At 43.1% G+C, this 17,886-nt stretch overlaps 1 protein-coding gene across 1 annotated transcript in view; it reads right to left on the reverse strand.

Annotated features, from left to right (window-relative positions):
* LOC109479346 (zinc finger CCCH domain-containing protein 3-like) overlaps positions 1-17,886 on the reverse strand; it is an 89,053-nt gene that overhangs the window by 35,150 nt on the left and 36,017 nt on the right. Inside the window, exons 9-13 of the mRNA XM_019781297.1 lie at positions 14,319-14,382; positions 3,644-3,775; positions 3,332-3,367; positions 1,585-1,627; positions 1,051-1,248 (exon numbers count right to left, since the gene is read on the reverse strand). Of these exons, the coding sequence (XP_019636856.1) occupies positions 1,051-1,248; positions 1,585-1,627; positions 3,332-3,367; positions 3,644-3,775; positions 14,319-14,382 (473 nt within the window). The remainder of the gene's footprint in view (positions 1-1,050; positions 1,249-1,584; positions 1,628-3,331; positions 3,368-3,643; positions 3,776-14,318; positions 14,383-17,886) is intronic.

A 17,886-nucleotide genomic window follows, 5' to 3' on the forward strand; every position in this document is an offset into this window, starting at 1 on the left:
GACCTTGAGGGCCGCCCCCTCCCCCAGCTGCCCCCTGACTCCTGCCAACCTGCCAGCCCTGAAGGACCCCCCATACATCATCCCAGGGTCACCTGTACGCCGCTAACGAGTTCTACAGCGGGAAACTAACGAGCTGCTAACGACCATAAATCATCAGCACACTTACGAGTGTGGGCAAGTCTCCGCTTTACAACTTTGGGAAAGTTATGGTCGTTCTTTACCAGGACTTGATTTATTGCTTGGGTCAGGCCAATAACATTCTGGGGAACACAACTGTAAATATAATGAGAGTGATTGTTTCCACGTATATCAACTTTGAAACTTTCTCTCTCAAGTAAACTTTATACAGTATTAGAAAAGTTTGAGTTGTTTCGTTCCTGTGTGAGAAAACAAGTGCTGCCATCACACTACAGCCACACGTTGGAGTCAAACCAATGCATTTTATTGAGGACAGACATTGCTACCAGTAAATAGTATAGAGTGATATTATGTCTCTGTAGCCAGCTCAGTTCCTGAGATGCAACACCAGTTCTCCTATCAGTCTGATAAGCCTCTGTGGAGGACTACATTGTGTTCAATCAATTTAAAGCGTTATCACTATCCTTGTGTTCAAAGTGTTACCACTATCCTAAATGATCTCATAAACTCAAGGTTTCTTGTTTTCTCTCCGAAAAGTACAAGTTAGAACAAGGAGGTTGACCTCCTTGGTTAGAACAATCTCCAAACAGATCTTTTTATGGGTACAAGACAGCATCAAATAGGTTAAAGGCAGTATCCGGCCAATATGCTGCCTTTTGGCGGGCAAAAAAACAACAACAAAAAAGCAGAAGCTGGTACAAAAAAAGAAACTCTGACGAAAATACCTAAAAAGGCATCAAAAACTGAAGCCCAAACTTCTGCTTTGAGAGTACAAGAACAGGAGTTGAGTCCTCTGTGTTTCCCAGTCCCAGCCCCTCCGTGTTTAGGCTGGATGTGTAGGAATTTCAGCCGTAATTTGTCGGCAGGTTTCGGCCGGCCCCGCCGTCATTCCAGTGCTCCATGCAGACTTACTCCCGGGGGAGCCCTTTGCCGGAGAAGCAGGGCTCCCCGAGGGCCGCCTCTCTGTGTAGTTCACAATTACAATAGTGCCGGGGGTAACCTTGCGGTGCAGGGGGACTCTGGGTCGCAGTAAATCACCCACGATCCAGGCAAGTCCATTGTCCCGACAAACAAAGGCCCTGGGGTCAGCACACATCCATCCAACTTCTCCTGACATGTACAAATGGCCGCACTTCAAGCAACTTCAAACAGCCGTAACCTACTTCTTAAGTAAACACCAAGACGTCGCTCCACACTGTCATCTGTCTTAGAGACTTGAAGTTTGTGCCAATTAAGAATCTTGAAGTCATGGAGAAGGTTAGAATTGTCTTGAAAGTTCATCTGTGTTGGTAGAAGTCATTATGAACGAGATTGAAGTTGTTTTTGTGTTGGCAATTACAGTTCAATCTTGTTCATAAGGATAGAATTGAACTGTTGAGCAGAGTTGAGGGATGGCCTGATGCTACAGATGTCAGGTCACCTGTCTGCACACCTGGTCGGACTCACCTGGCCGGCACAGGTAAACCAGGTGTGGGCTGAATGATGAGCACTTGAGAAGCACACAGGTAAAACTTGTGTAACAGTAAACACTGCATTTGTGCTTATGAAGCAGAGTACATGTATAGTTGTGGTGTAAGCTGGTTTGACTGTCAGTTTTACAGTACAGGAGTAGTGGAAGACTTTAGCGCTACATTTTCTAGTCTAAAGTACAGGAATAGTGGAAAACCTCAGAGCTTAGGCTACATACAGTACAGCATGGAGGTAGAAAAAACACATCAGTACAGAAATACTGATACTGGAAAACTTAAGAGCTAGGCTACAGTACAGGAACAGTGCCTGTACCTACACAGTACAGGAGTAGTGGAAACTTGTGAGCTAGCTAGTCTACGGTACAGGACAAGTACCTGAACATACACAGTACGGGAACAGTTTAAAACTTGAGAGCTATAAGGCCACAGTACAGGAATAGTGGAAAACTTGAGAGCTAGTCTACAGCACATTTATAGTACATGAGTCATGGCAGTGAGGATGATTCAGTGATCAGCAGCAGATAACAGAACCACAGGAATGTCTGCACTGACTACAGAACCACCTGGCTGGGCTGGAAGTGTGTTACAGGGCTTCTAACAGCCTGAATCCTGAGATTAAACAAGTGACAGCAAAGATGAGGTCATTTTTTGATTCCGTATCATTTTCAGAGGGATTTGATTTCGTGGAAGCCGGGAAATGAGTCTTTTGCAGGGTTTTAAGTTCATGGTTGGAACAATTCTATTATATAGCAGTGATGCAATGTAAATGTATATTCACAGCATCACACATGTACATGTAGTCTTGCAGTGAGAGGTCACAGCAAAAAGCGCAAATTTAAAATAAAACTACTGCCAACATTTCACAGTTTAACGTGAAGAGAAGAGAGAGAATTAAAAAGTCATTGACTATAACGTTACATGTACGTGTATCTGCCTTCTTGAATCCGAACTCATGATGTTAGGAGTTAGACATACCTTGTCAGCATTTCATTACTGTAAGAATTACACTTAGTCTAGTAAGGCTGCGATGCCAAGTAGCCATTCAGCTGTTTCTGAAGTTGCCAGAAAAATCGGGAAACTTCCACAAACAAGTTTCAGCTGCCTCAACAAATTAGAAAAGTGAGAACGGAAGGTAAGAGTGACAATGACGGAAATGTAAGGTGTAACCCCGGCACACAGACATGCAGACCACGGATCAGCGACACTCGTCTAAACTCAACATCAGAAATAACCACAGGAACCAGGCCAAATGTAAAATGCAGGTGAGGGCTGGAGACAGTCACAGCATAGAGTCAACAACCTCTGGTACACCTTACAATGAAAATATCAAAAATGCACAGTGTACAGCCTAAGTGTACAATACAGTCCTTATTCTTTCCTACTCAATACAACACAAAGTTAACGACCACTTTTATGCCTCTTACAATGAACATATCAAACCTACAAAGTGTACAACTACAATCCAACCTGCACAAGCCACAGCTTCCATACTCATATAATACAGCACAAAGTGAACAACATCTTTTAAATATCAACCTAGCCCAGTGTATTATCATTCTGTTCAATAATCTAGATTATCCAGAAAAGACTTGATTCTTCCCAAGAAAAATCTAACATGAGATCTGAGAGGAAATGATTTTGTCTAAAGTTATGATCATCATCATCATTGTCCACTGTGTTCTAGTGCTGAGGTAAGTTAGTTAGTTAGTTAGTGAGTTTCTCACCTGCTTGCCGCGGGGGCAGTAGCCGTTGACGAAGTCCTGAGGTAAGTAAGTTAGTTAGTTAGTGTGTGCGTTTCTCACCTGTTTCCCGCGGGGACAGTAGCCGTTTACGAAGTCCTGAGGTAAGTTAGTTAGTTAGCTAGTTAGTTAGTTAGTGTGTGCGTTTCTCACCTGTTTCCCCCTGGGGCAGTAGCCGTTGACAAAGTCCTGAGGTAAGTTAGTTAGTTAGTGCGTTTCTCACCTGTTTCCCCCTGGGGCAGTAGCCGTTGACAAAGTCCTGAGGTTAGTTAGTTAGTTAGTGTGTGCGTTTCTCACCTGTTTCCCCCTGGGGCAGTAGCCGTTGACAAAGTCCTGGCACACCTGCGCGTGGCGGCTGACGTAGACGTGGGAGTACGGGCAGTCGTCACGGTTACACACGCCGCGCAGGAAGTACGAACACACCGGCATCTGGGGGACAAACAAACAATCGTCACGGTTACAGGCAAACAAACAATCGTCACGGTTACACACACCGCGCAGGAAGTACGAGCACACCGGCATCTGGGGGACAAACAAACAAACAGTTGTCACGGTTACAGGCAAACAAACAGTCGTCACGGTTACACACACCGCGCAGGAAGTACGAACACACCGGCATCTGGGGGACAAACAAACAAACAGTCGTCATGGTTACAAACAAACAGTCGTCACGGTTACACACACTGCGCAGGAAATACGAACATACCGGCATCTGCAGGGCAAACAAACAAACAATCATATGTTAAACTATGTCGGTGAAGGTTAGACATCCAGGTAATAAGATATGTCAAAAAACAGTTACTCAAGCAACTGGATATGATTTTGGAAGCGGTCAGACATTTCAGGTAGCATCCACTATCTTTCGCACTATATCTTTTGGTTATTCATGTTTTTCAGTTATGTATTTCAAAATTATGAAAAAATGAAATGTTGACCAAACATCCAACAAAAACTGGGTTTTACACAGATGCAGTATGTTCTATGTGCTACTTACATGTATATCATCATATCAGCTTTCACATTGCAGGTTGCCTGCATATATAGAAGATCTATGGGAAACTTAAATGTACTACACAAAGTTAACATTTTAACTGTTTAACATACATATAAGCCTGTATCACGTATCATGCACATATTGTAGTCACTTTTGTTTCACACTTTTTAAACCTTCTACCCCAGTATTACCCAGATGCTTTGCTATTTTCAGCTGTCTGGAGTGCCAGACTTATCAGCCATCACAAACACACAGGAACACAACTATGCAGGATAATTTTGGAACAGAAAACTCTCCCGCAAAACAGTCCTATTTCTGTGTGCAGGAATGTCGCTTTTTATTTACATTCTGCTGCAATCTCGGGCCGACGAGAGGCCATCTACATTTTTGTGCCATCACGTAAGGATGACGTTCTGACGTAAAACTCCATTCATAGAGCACAAAGCAGTTCCTAATAAAGCAGTAGAGATGGCAGACTTCGCTCCCTTACCCATACAGCTACAGGTACACATCAGAAATACCTGCACAGCCCCAATTTTACCTGCACTAACCTTCATTCTGTAACTTCTGATTTTTTCTCGGTACTTTTATGTTCACTGTTTTCACTGTCACTTCTGTACTATGAACTTATCATTACAGTTAACAAATAATTCCTGAACTTTCTTTTTAATTCATGCACCTGTCATAACCGTGAATATTATTATATAGCTTCGTGAACATGTCAATTTTTCTCAGACTGTGCACTTTTGTAACCCTGAATATAAATTGAGTTACAGTATACCCAGTACATAGACCAGTGTAGGTAAGCTGCAGGTAGACATCAGAAAATAATACATTTACTAACCTGCATATGCAGGTTTTATTTCCAGCCCTGAAGTAAACGTGTATAACACCACAGTACATACAGCAGCACACAGAGGGAGGCTCTAATAGAGACGTATGTTGTTAAAGCGGTGACATATACGGTACATGGACCAGTGCAGGTTAGGTGCAGGTAGACATCAGAAATACCTGCACTGTGGCTGCACAGCATTTTACCTTTACCAACCAGCATATGCAGGTTTTATTTCCAGCCCTGAAGTATAATGTACATACAGCAGCACACAGAGGGAGGCTCTAATAGAGACGTATGTTGTTAAAGCGGTGACATATACGGAGTGATTAGCACACAGATCTGCAGTGTAAATCCCAGCAGTGGGGAAAGGTGAACAGGATTTCCAGCAGGGGGCAGACATCAATTATCCCACAGCAGCCCTGCAAAATTCATGCCTAAAGCCAGACAGCCTGAACCAACGTAATCATAAAATACTGAACATGTTATCAGTGACAGTGAGACAAGTGGCTAAGGTGTGTTAGAGGATAATTACCCAGTTATGTACTTGACTTTGACTTTAGATGATTAATTGTTCTGTGTTTTCTGTGAGGTTTGAGTGATTTGATTTTTAGGCCCTAAATTAGCCTAAGGGTATAATGTAGTTTACTCCACTAGGGTAGTGTAATCTAATGAGGTAGGAACAATATACATGAAAATTTTGTTGGCTTTTCTGATTATTGGTTAAATTTATTATTTTTTTCCTCCTAATTCTAGCTCACTTTAAGATGCTAAGTCACCATTACTTCATTCATTCGTTCTTAGATCCATCTTTATTTTCTATTCTTTTTTCCTTCCCTTTGTTCATCCTGCCTTTGTCTCTATCTTTCTGTCTTATAATTCCATCTTTCTCCATCTATCCCATAAAACTTCTAGCTTATTTCTTCCTACCACACCATCCCTTCACAAAAAGTCAGAGCATTTTTGACGTCCTTTTAGGTGTATTTATTGCGTTTTCTTTCTTGTACCAGTATCTTTTTTCTGCCAGACAAACGGTGGCGTATTGAACAGTCCCCTGCCAATTTGATACTATCCTGTAGGCACCAAAAGATCTGTTCTGAGATTACCCAATCCCTGCCAGTGTTAGAAACCTCCAGTCTCCCTCCCTTCCCTGCCAACATACATCACACACACAGTTAATCAGCCCGCCCTGGAGTGTAGCAGAGACAATGGGCACAAGTGTACACAGCCTGGTATCATGTTTACACTCTTAATAAGGGAACAATGGGCCAGAAAGTGGGGAACAATGAACCAAAAAGTGGATAACAAAAGCCAAAAAGTGGATAACAAAAGCCCAGAAAGTGAGCAACAAAAGCCCAAAAAGTGGGGAACAAAAGGGCAGAAGCAGTTGAACAAAAGGCTTGTAGTGTGAGAGAGGAGAGACGTTGTACAGACAATACTGAGGCCCGGCGTTCCGACAATGTTATCTATAGAATCGACGCTTGGACTATTGAGGATGGGTTTGTGAGGACAACATGTATTGTTCCTGTGCCACAGTGAGCGGACAAAAGCACAGCGGTGGCACATTGTGCTCACTGTCTGGTCCAACTTGTAGCTGCTGGCTGAGGGAACAATTATCATGTCGTTCGGAGTTAGGGACGCTCCAGGACTCCATCGGTAAACTTCAGCGCAATATTGTCGGTCTGTCAAGACATTTTATTTATTTTCATCAACTTTCAACTGCATTTTTTGGGTTCACGAGCAACCGAGTGAAAACGTTCTTTTCCTCTACCCTCTCCCTTCTTGAGTGTTATTTTAGTTCTATCCTATCTCATGATGCTTACTTTAGAATATCCTGGCTCTGTGTAAAAGCATTGCTGCCTGCACAGATGTAATCTCCAAGCAGATCTTTTGGTGGCTGAAGAAAATATGAAATTGGCCGGGCAGTATCCAATATGCCACCATTTGGCTGGCAAAAAAAAGGATACCGGTACCAAAAAGAAAACCTGATAGAAATGCCTAAAATATGTCAAAAAGAAGCCGTAACCTAAACCTCTGCTTGGAGAGGATGCAGATGTACTGTAGGTCCTGTAGTTTTTCTTCATCACCACTCTGTTTAAGGTCAAGAATTGGGCTGTACAGCCACACAAGGGCCTGTAGCAGAGGACAACCTTCCTAGAATCTTTGGACACGAAGCACCAGCCATCACCGCTCTGCTTCACCTCCAAGCAGATCCCTCGGTGGTAAAAAGACAGTATCAAATTGGCCAGGCAGTATCCATTAGCCAGAGAAGGTCGCCGGCCACCGACGGGTTGGTGAGGGTAGCGACAAAAAAAAACCGGCCATATATAAGAAGCTAACGATCATTCCCCACAACCTCTGCTTGGAGAGTACACTCTGCTTCACCACTCTCGGCTGCACCGCACACCCTGACGGTTTGTGACATCGCCAAGCCACAACATCACGCCAAATCTGTGTCAACCCACGACCTTGCCTGCCCTTGATTGTTCTGTAACAATGGGGGAGGGGGGCAGACACTTGCGGCGGGGGCGTGACGGATCCCCTGTCAGCGTGCGGCCTGGCGCCGGGCCAGCGCGGGTACACCTGGCCGGGAGACGGTAACCACGGCGATAACACCTGGCCGGGGAGCCGGTAACCACGGCGATAACGGAGGCTACACCTGGTCAGAGAGCCGGTAACCACGGCGATAACGGAGGCTACACCTGGTCATAGAGCTGGTAACCATGGCGATAACACCTGGCCGGGAGACGGTAACCATGGTGATATAATCATGATGTTGGGACGGGAACATAAATTCCCTGGTTTGTCAATGATGGTTACGGTGGGACGTGTCAAGAAGGAAGTTTGAAGTTCAAGGTCATGGATCTCACAAGAATCATGTGGTAGAATGACCTTGGAGTGGACTAAGGCTGGATACTTAAGACACTATTTCAAAGCCACACTCAAGGACAAAACCTGTTCAACGACAGATTCTGTAACTGATGAAAAGTAGTGGATCAAAGTTTTCAAAATCTATCCAGTTGCTTGAGATGGGTTAACATTTTCTTGTGTATCTCATTACCTGGATGTCTAACCTTCATGGATATCAAGAACAAAGTAGGAATCCAATTCTTCCTCAGACATAAAACCTTCAGGCCAGGCTTGAATTATTGTCTGGTAAGACTGAAATCTCATCTTCCATTCAGAACATCCCAAACACCCAGCTAAGCCAGTCCCAGTCTGATACATGCAGCTCCTGTTGTGTCTTAAGTCTGTGCTAACAAAACAACAACAACAACAACCCCGGTCTCCGCAGGGCAGAATCCTTACATCAACAGCTGAGAGGAAGTGCAGACATGGGAAAGACGAGGGGACAATAGTCGTCAGGACGGTATCCATAACCTCTCAGGAGTATTGTTTATCAGTAATATCATAACAAACATCACAACAACAACACCAGGGGATCTGCCTAAGCCTTGGACAGGGCAAGTCAGCCCAGGAGGATTATGGGAACAATACGCTGTAAAAACTGGGAGCAGCCAGAGGAGGAAGTCAGAGGCAGGGTTTCAGATGGCTCAGGATCACCTGGAAAGAACCTGAGGATGTTATGGTAGGCTGAAAGGGTAACACACCTGTCAGGATTGCTGCAAAAATGTACAGACTCGGGATCACCTGTACATCTTGGGATCACCTGTACATCTTGGGATCACCTGTACAGAACCTGAGGAGATGTTATGATAGGCTGGGATCTGGGGAACCAGGAAGGATAAATGTCTTTAAAACTACAACTGTACAGTTGGAAGTACAACTGGCTTGTAATGTGTTTGAGGGTGTAGTGTTGGACCAGAAATTCCCCATCAAGACTGTGGATGCTGAAAATGGCTGTTACAGTAGATAACACACTGGTACTCTGTAGGGCCCTCTCAGTTATCAGTAGAGTATATAAACTGCAGGTGTTTGAGTGTTCACTATTGGACCAGAAGAGCCCATTGTGTTTTTTGTCTGAATGGTGGCTGCTGTAGATACCTATCTATAGATTAGACACTGGTACAGACTTAGATAACACACTGTGGTTAGGACTAGAGAGGATTGTGGGGGATTACTGGTCACTTATGGGGATTAGGGAGGTGCAGTGTGAAGACCAGTAACAGAAAGACTTCAGAACAATTTTTTTTTCCGTAAATAATTTCATCAGGTTGGAAGATACTTTGGGTATAGAATTTTCTTCTTACACAACCAGTAAGGTTCTCACTGCAAAAGCGCCACCTACTTTGGTGATAAATAGCGGCGAGTTGCAGAACTCCAGTCAGAAGCTCTGAGGAAGGTGTCTGATAGACACCGAAACATAAGCAGCTGAGAACCTTACTGGTTGTGTAAGAAGAAAATTCTATACCCTAAGACTTCAGAACTCTTTCCTGCATCAGTCCATCAGACTCCATAATCAGACTGTATAATCAGGATCATGGTACTTCTGTTATGTTACTACTTGTTATGTCTGGGATGTACATAATAGAAGTACGTATAATTTATATCAACAACATCATTCAGGCAACATTATTATCAATATGTATGTCTGAAATGTAGATAATGGAAATAAAGAATTTGAACAAAGTGGGCTTGTGATCAGACAGACGACTTACAAAGGAGGCAATTATAGAGAGAGAAGGGGAAATAACACAGACAAGGATCTGCCACATCGAATGTCAGCAAGACAACACCAGGCATGTTACAGGGGATAGAAAATCAAAACTACAGTCCCTGAACAGTAACAGTTCAGTCGTAAAGAAGTCAGCCCAGATCCTGACAAAACAAACAGGTGCAACAACCAGGACTTTCCCATCTACTGCCAGCCGGAAAAAAACAAGGAAATGATCATCAAGGACTAAACACAGAAAAATGCTTGAACAGCACAAAAAGCTGCAGAATGTCTGCTTAGATTGGTCTGAAACAAAGAAGAATTGATGTAGAAGATACGATGTACACTTGGGAAACATCCAGAAATTCCTCAGGGAAATCTGGAAATAAAAACATTGTTCTTCTACTGTTTCTCTTCAAGGACATCTGCGGACACACCTGTGGACACACCTGTGGTACAGGTGTGATGACCGTGTGGATGGACAGGTGTGACGTTGGAAGGTGAACTTGTAGATGAATGAGGTACTAACACCTGCACTGACCTCAGATCACCCCACCAGTGAGTGTATGAAGTGTAAAGCCCCTTTTTATTTCACTCCATACTTCAGTATGGAGTGAAATACTGTTTTTACTGATGATTCTTCTTCTTCTTCTTCTTCTCCTCCTCCTGCCACTTTTTTAAATTGATTCAACTCCTTCATTTTTGGGCGAAATGACCTGAAATTTCGTATAGAGGTAGCGTGGGTAAATACCCCTAGGCGTTTTTTAAATTTTTTTGATACAAGCTTTTACAATCGTTTTATTTGCTTTTTTAGCGGTCCCCATAGGAAAGTACTGTGCGGGGGCGTACGCGCGTGACGTAATAAGCGTGGCGGCATGCCCATATATGGGCATGCAAGCATGAACCTGACGCAGCCTAATCTTTTCTTCTTGCTGATTGGCTGTTGGATTTGATTGGATTAACTCAATTAACACCTGTTCAAAGCCATTCCATTTTGACAGTATGAACTCAAGTGTTTTGGTAGGTACAGCACAGGCCACGAAATACGCATCAATTTTCGAGGGACGTTCTGCGGAGAGTGCAGGACGCTGTGCGGGACTTCCCTCGGGAGAGTGCGGGACGTCCTCCGGGAGAGTGCGATACGTTCTGCGGGAGAGTGCGGTACGTCCAGCGGGAGAGTGCGGTACGTTCTGCGGGAGCCAGACATTTTGCTCTTCTCTGTTGGAACAACGCAAGTTGGAGGTCAATGACCTGCGCCCGGCGTGTAAACAAGATTGGACAGGGAGCGGCTGTAATATCAAAGGAGCCGGCGGCTTCTGCTAGCCGGGTTGATAGTTAAGTAACATCAAGGTGGTTCAAAAGCAAACCTGATAAAGAAGGAAACCCCGTAGTTAATAGTTGAAAGTCTTGGTGGCTTGAGGCGATCGATACCGCCATGCTGTTTACTTTATATGACATACAATGCAGTGAGTGATGTGTATCGCAACGAGTTAGCTCGGTTGGTAACGCGCCAGACGGCAATCCCAGAAATTGTGAGTTCGAACCCCAGTGCATCGGATATTAACATTTTAAACAATTTTATCATTTTTAACAATTTTATCAGTTTTAACAATTTTATCAGTTTTAACAATTTTAACAATCCTGCATTTTAACAATTTCAACATTTTTTTTTTTGATTTTCGTTGTTTTGTCTTTTAACATTCAAAAAACTGATTGTTCTTACTCAAGAATGTCAATAACTTAGAATGTTAGTCTTTTGTATTTTTCCAACATACAAACCAAAATCACTTTGATGTTGTCACAAAAGTATGGAGCTGACAAGAGAGAATGAGTACGGTACTCTGCCAGTGTGAAGAATCTACAGAGGTATTACCAGTCACTAGTAGCAAGAGATAGACCACATTGAATGATGACGATGAGGACGAATCATATGGAGTACTATCATAGCTTAGTACAGAAATTCTACTGCTTTACTTTACTTTACTTTCTTTCACTCTGTACATGCAATTAGCTCACTGGCATGATTTTAAAAATAAAGGTTATGATAATCATATTATATGTATAGCTTATTCAATGTATGGCTTCATAGTTTATGTGATTGTTAATAAGGCCATGTTGATTTGATTGTATGGATGGCATCTGTGTGCGCATCGGTTTTCGTTAATTTAAAACTAAGTTTACGACATTCATACAAAACATCTGGAAACTAAGCAAACATACTCTGTAAATTGATTACTGTAATTCCCGATTTTTTTTTCACTGTACCGCAACGTAACGCAAGCAGGAGGTCAATGTTCACGGTTTTCACTGTCACCTCTGTACCGTGAACTTATCTTTACAGTTAGGAAATAATTCCTGGACTTTCTTTTTCCTGCAACTGTCACCACCGTGAATATATAGTTCCGTGAACATGTCCATGTTTCTCAGACCGTGAAAATTTTGCTACCGTTAGTAGTAGTTGCAATTTCGTCATTAGTAGTATTTAGATACCTGCAATATGTAACTTTGAAATTGAGATAAGTGTAAAGTAAAGCTAGTCGAGATTTAAAGTGCTTGTCGTTGTATCTTTGTAAAAAAAAGGGAGATAATGGCCAAGTGCCATTTTTTGTAAATATCTGTCGAGATTCAAAAAGCTTGTCCTTGTATGATTGCAGTATGATTTATTCAGAATCTTCTATTTTTGTATGGGGAGGGAGATGGAGTGAAATATTACATTTGCTCCGAAGCAAATGTTGGCCTTTCTAGTTAAAATTTTTTTCTTTAAACCATAAAATGTAGTAAGATATCTGCCTGCTGGTTGCTTTTGATTGAGGTCATGAGAAGGGTAGAGGTATGTGTCAAGACATCTCAGCCAAATTTCTAAACCAATGTGTCAACCCTGATGGACAAAATTGACAAAAATCTGCGGTAAAAAAAAAAAAACAATCAAAGGACCACCACCACCAACCACCCTCAACCCATGATATGCATGATTTGCCTCTCAAAATGTGGGAAATTCTTAAAAGCTAGAAAATCCAAAATTTGTCCCTAGATTGTGAGCACCTTTCCCCCAGGTCCGATCATGGACCTGGGCTGACAATAAAAGATTTGGAGTTGGCTATAGCCCTGGTACAGACACAAGTCTTCTCATGCAATGAAACCAGCACCGAAACAAACTGTAGAGGCATCAGAGTTTAATGTGTGCCTCACCAGCGTTACAGACACGAGTCTTCCCCGTGATTCAGCACCGTGAACCCTGTTAACCTCCTCCCTTCTCCCCGACTCCCCATTCCCACAGCACAAAGGCCCGGAACGAGCCCAGATTCCCAGGAATTCATTCCTCGCCAGCCCAGCCGACGAGGGGTCGGGGGTCAACGGCACGGAGGCGCGACACTACATGATGAGGTCGTCATTAAGGGAATTATGGGTAGCAGTGTGGCAGGCGGGCTGTTCACTACAAGTGACAGGTGTCAAGGTCACGGTCCGACCTTCACACACCTGCCCGCGGTCGGTTTTGTCCCTTTGTTCGCAGATCGTTTTGTTGTAGGTTTTAACGAACCAATCAATCAATCAAGTCCCAAAGAACCAATCAGTCCTCTCCCGAGAGTGTTTTTTACTTCTTGGACAAAGCTGAGTTTGCCACAGGTGTGTAGAAGTATGTACTAGGGTGAAGGGAGATGTTGTAATATCTCCATAGGAGTCAGTTTGCAAATATCGGATCTTTCTTGTTCTTATAGTATGAATCTTGTCTGATTTGGAACCTTATTTGCATCATTAACAAACTACAATTAGACAAGATATTAAAGGACCTATAGATACATACATGTATACAATATTTCACAACTAATTACTATAACTATGAGATCTTCGAACTTTTGTGCCATTTATTAATAATAATTGTTCACGTGCGTGATCTATTATTTCTGGCATATGAAACCCAACAGCTTTCTGTCATTTGAATCATCTGCTATATTTCTATTGGAGAGTTCAATTGTTGATCATTGATTAAAATGGCAAAACACAGGAAAATTGTCTATATAGATAGAGACAAAACACACCAACCCTGACCGCCCCCCCCTCCCCCGGTAATCAGTCAGCCGTCTAGCATCATACAAACGACCTGTTACTGCAAGGTCAGGGTCTCTGTCCAGCCGTCAGGGGTCAGGGCAAAGGTCAGAGGGCAAACACGGTTACTGTCAGTCCCACTGGAGGGGTGAACTGCACTGATTCATGGAGGGAAAACTACTTCAAACACCAACTCACAGATTTCATAGTCACACCTCCCTGAAGTATCTGGAGTTGTGAATTTCTTGTTTTATGTCTTATTGTGAGTTTCTCGCTTATCCTGTGCATATTTCACGGACACACAAGCAAGCAAACAGACAAACATTGAAAGCAAAACCTCGATATACACAGAGCTAAAACTCCACCCAACAGCCCCTATTTCTCTTTGTTATAATGCCCTACAGAAGGAACAAAAATCATATTTTGTATCATGTTCCAACAGAGAACATATCCTACAGCATTACATTGTATGTAATGACATTATTACCTTGTCAGGTGCCACCTTGTGGGAGAAAGGGCAGTCATTCACCGGACACGTTCCACGTAAGAACCTGCAACATAACAAGACACAGGTTAGCCTTCAGTCAGCTAAGGTGGCCGTTTGGCACCAAATATATACTGGTTACTGGCTAAGGCTGCCGGAAGAAGTACATGTACAGTACAGTATCAGTGTTATCATCCAAGTATTGAGGTGTTCCAAAACTCATATTTTCCTAAAGAATGGAACTCGTTGCCACCAAGTACAGTTGGGGCATCATCACTAGAAAGCTTTAAACAACTCATCTAGTCATCTGGTGTAAACATAGCTAGCTGCTGTCGCACAGCGTGTCTGCGGCCAGCGTGTCACACCGATGGGTGGTTATACTGGACATACCAATACATGTACAGTACATTTTGATGTGTCACTAGACACACTGGTACACACAGTGCCAGTAACTTCTACCAAACAGACTACTGTTTCTAGTTCCACATGCTTGAAGGGATGTTATAGGAAGAACAAAAGGAGGTTAACTAGCAGTTGTTGAACACCACCATTTCTAGACATTCCATAGTCATATTTTGTTCCTCTTACATTACAACAGTAGAAAGTAGATATAGCTAGTAGTCTAGAACACGTACATGTATGTAAACATGTAATACACGTATGTGCTATGATATAGATGTATGTATTTGTGTTCATCTTTAGTCTCGGTTGCTCAACCCAAACCTCCCACCACAGGTTTGCCACACCACAGGATAACCAGTTCTACCACTGACTGATCCTGATAGATGTAGATGTAGCTAGTATGTACATGTTGTAGTATACTTGTATGTGTTATGAAGTCTGTTGCCCAACCCAAGCATCCTGCCACAGGTTTGCCACACCACAGGATAACCAGTTCTGCCACTGATTGATCCGGATATCCACAGCCGTAACTCACTTCTCATAACTGCCCCGGGACAGAGCTGTTTGTCAGCTGAGTGCCCCGGGAAGGAGTCGTTTATCAGCCGGCCGGTTGGTTTGAGGGATCGCCGTGCCTGCATGACGGTTGGTTTGAGGGATCGCCATGCCCGTGTGACGGATTTGTCGGGCGATGCGGGAGTAAGCCGGGCTGAGCCGGGGCCAGGTCTGATACATGCATCAACATGGACGACATCTGCCAAGTGCTGCTGACGGGCTGCAGCCGGCATAGACTGGCAGTCAGGCGTGCGGGTACACACACAGGCACACACACAAATAGGCACACACACAGACACACACACAAACACACAAGGACGACACTTGCCAAGTGCTGCTGACAGGCTGCAGCATAGACTGGCAGTCAGGCATGCAGTCAGGTACACACACACACATGTACATGCACTCACACGGGCTGGGTGGTGATTCATTATCTGTATGTACAATGTACAAGCACGCATGCACGCACACACACACTCACACAAGCACCCTCTTGACAAGCATGCATGCACAAACACACTCACACAAGCACCCTCTTGACAAGCATGCATGCACAAACACACTCACACAAGCACCCTCTTGACAAGCATGCATGCACAAACACACAGTTACATACACACACACACACACAGGCACACACACACACACACAGGCACACACACACATACACACACATACACACATACATGTACACACACACACTCACGGTGGATGGGTTTGGTGATTCATAGCCTAAACTGTATGTTTGCCTCTGATAAATTAATGAGGAGTTTGATCAGGAAACAATAAACTTTAAAACATTAAAAGATGTACTGTATACACTGAAAATAAGATGACAGTTAACAGTAACTGTCAAACAGACACAGCTTATAATTAATTAGCCAGAACATAGTTTCTCCCATGACCTGTACATGTACCATCACTGCTGACCCTGGGCTGAGTTTTCCCCCATCTATATCCATCCCTGTATCACCAGTTCTGAGTCGTGCTAAGTGCAGATCACTCCCAACAATGGCTCCAATCTCAGCACCATTACACCAGCCATTAACATATTTCTCCTGCCCTGCTGTAATGCCCAAACGTTCGGGTATTAAAACTAAAGGCCTAGGAAAAAAATGTTGTGTTTCCTGTTTCCTGACCGACCCTAGAAAAAAATGACGACCCTAGACTTTTTTTGTGTGGACATACATTTTTTGACAAGGGACAGAAATTTTTTGAGCTGATCAACCTTTTCTACAATGTAGCTCCATGATCTAACACCTGAGTGATGAAATTGGTTTTCCAACATTGACACAGCATTGACGTTGAAAATATAAGTGACCTTATGCGTTTTACTTTGTTAAACTGTATTGTACAAGTTGGATCACTAGAGATTGCCCTTTTCTAAAAAAAAGAAAAGAAAAAAAAAAGATAATCCCTACCTACTGACCCTAATTTTTTCAGGACTGAAACAGGAAACACAGCATTTTTTCCCTAGGCCTAAGAAAGTGTTGTACAGTAATGAAGGAAACACCAGGTTCTCCCATACAGGCACACATAAAGATGGATCGGGAGGGAGTGCAGGTATTGAGCCGGGCGGACGGGCGGGCTTACCAGGGCTTGGGTTGGACCAATTACTGCCTTGTCTGATGACGGACTAACTTCATCACACCTGTTCTCACACCTGTATGTTCTCACCTGTACACACACCTGTACACACCTGTACCAGATGAGACCAGAGGTAACACTGTCTAGCAGGGTTTGATATCAATGGTTTAGTTGATCAAAACACAGTTTCCACAAGGGCAGCCAATAGGTTGTTGGGCCATAATGTAGAGTTAAAATCATATCATGATACAAAGTACAGTATAATTTTAACAGTTACATTTTGCAAAACAGTACCTGGTACAGTGTAACATTATGAAAATAAAGTCATCAACATTAAACCATAGTACTGAAAGGAAGTGTTGTTTTGAGAGAAGTGCTTCAGCAGGACATTTTTGCAGGGCTGAATTTACGTGCCCAGGTGCCGATATTGGACAGCCGGTACTTACTACACGGGCCAACGTTACATTAACTATTGACCAAACTTATAAGGCACGGCCACTAAGACTTAAGTAGGTGCTTTCATGCTCCTAATTGTGCCTTTAAGATATATTCTCATTCTCAGGTTTATTGAACAATATCGACGGTATCGCAGATGACATTAATACTGACCTTCACCTCACCAAAACTCAACTTTTTCCTGAATTGTTTTTAGCGGAAATAATTTTTCTTAGACATAACTTTGATACCATTGAAAACTGACAAAAAGGGACATAAGGGAGATGTGTTTACAGAAAAGTTGTCAAGAATCTATGACAAAACACCAGGTCCTGTTTCACCCATTAAAAAATCCCCACAGCCTAGAATGTAAGACTAGTCACACAACAGTTACAGCTATATCCACTGCAGGGATCCACTGCTCCTGGATATTACTATTACATGTAGCTGTGTACAAAAACCTATCAATAATTTATATGACACCTGTTTCCACCAGAAATTTCTTTATTTCAAATCCCCACAGTTCAGAGCAGTACTATCTTGTGCCAAGAGAAGCTGAGCTCTGGGACTCCAGGTGTGTATAAAAACTTCTCAA

This window comes from Branchiostoma belcheri, unplaced genomic scaffold (assembly GCF_001625305.1).
Source record: "Branchiostoma belcheri isolate BF01 breed outbred unplaced genomic scaffold, Haploidv18h27 scaffold48, whole genome shotgun sequence".
NCBI lineage: Eukaryota > Metazoa > Chordata > Leptocardii > Amphioxiformes > Branchiostomatidae > Branchiostoma > Branchiostoma belcheri.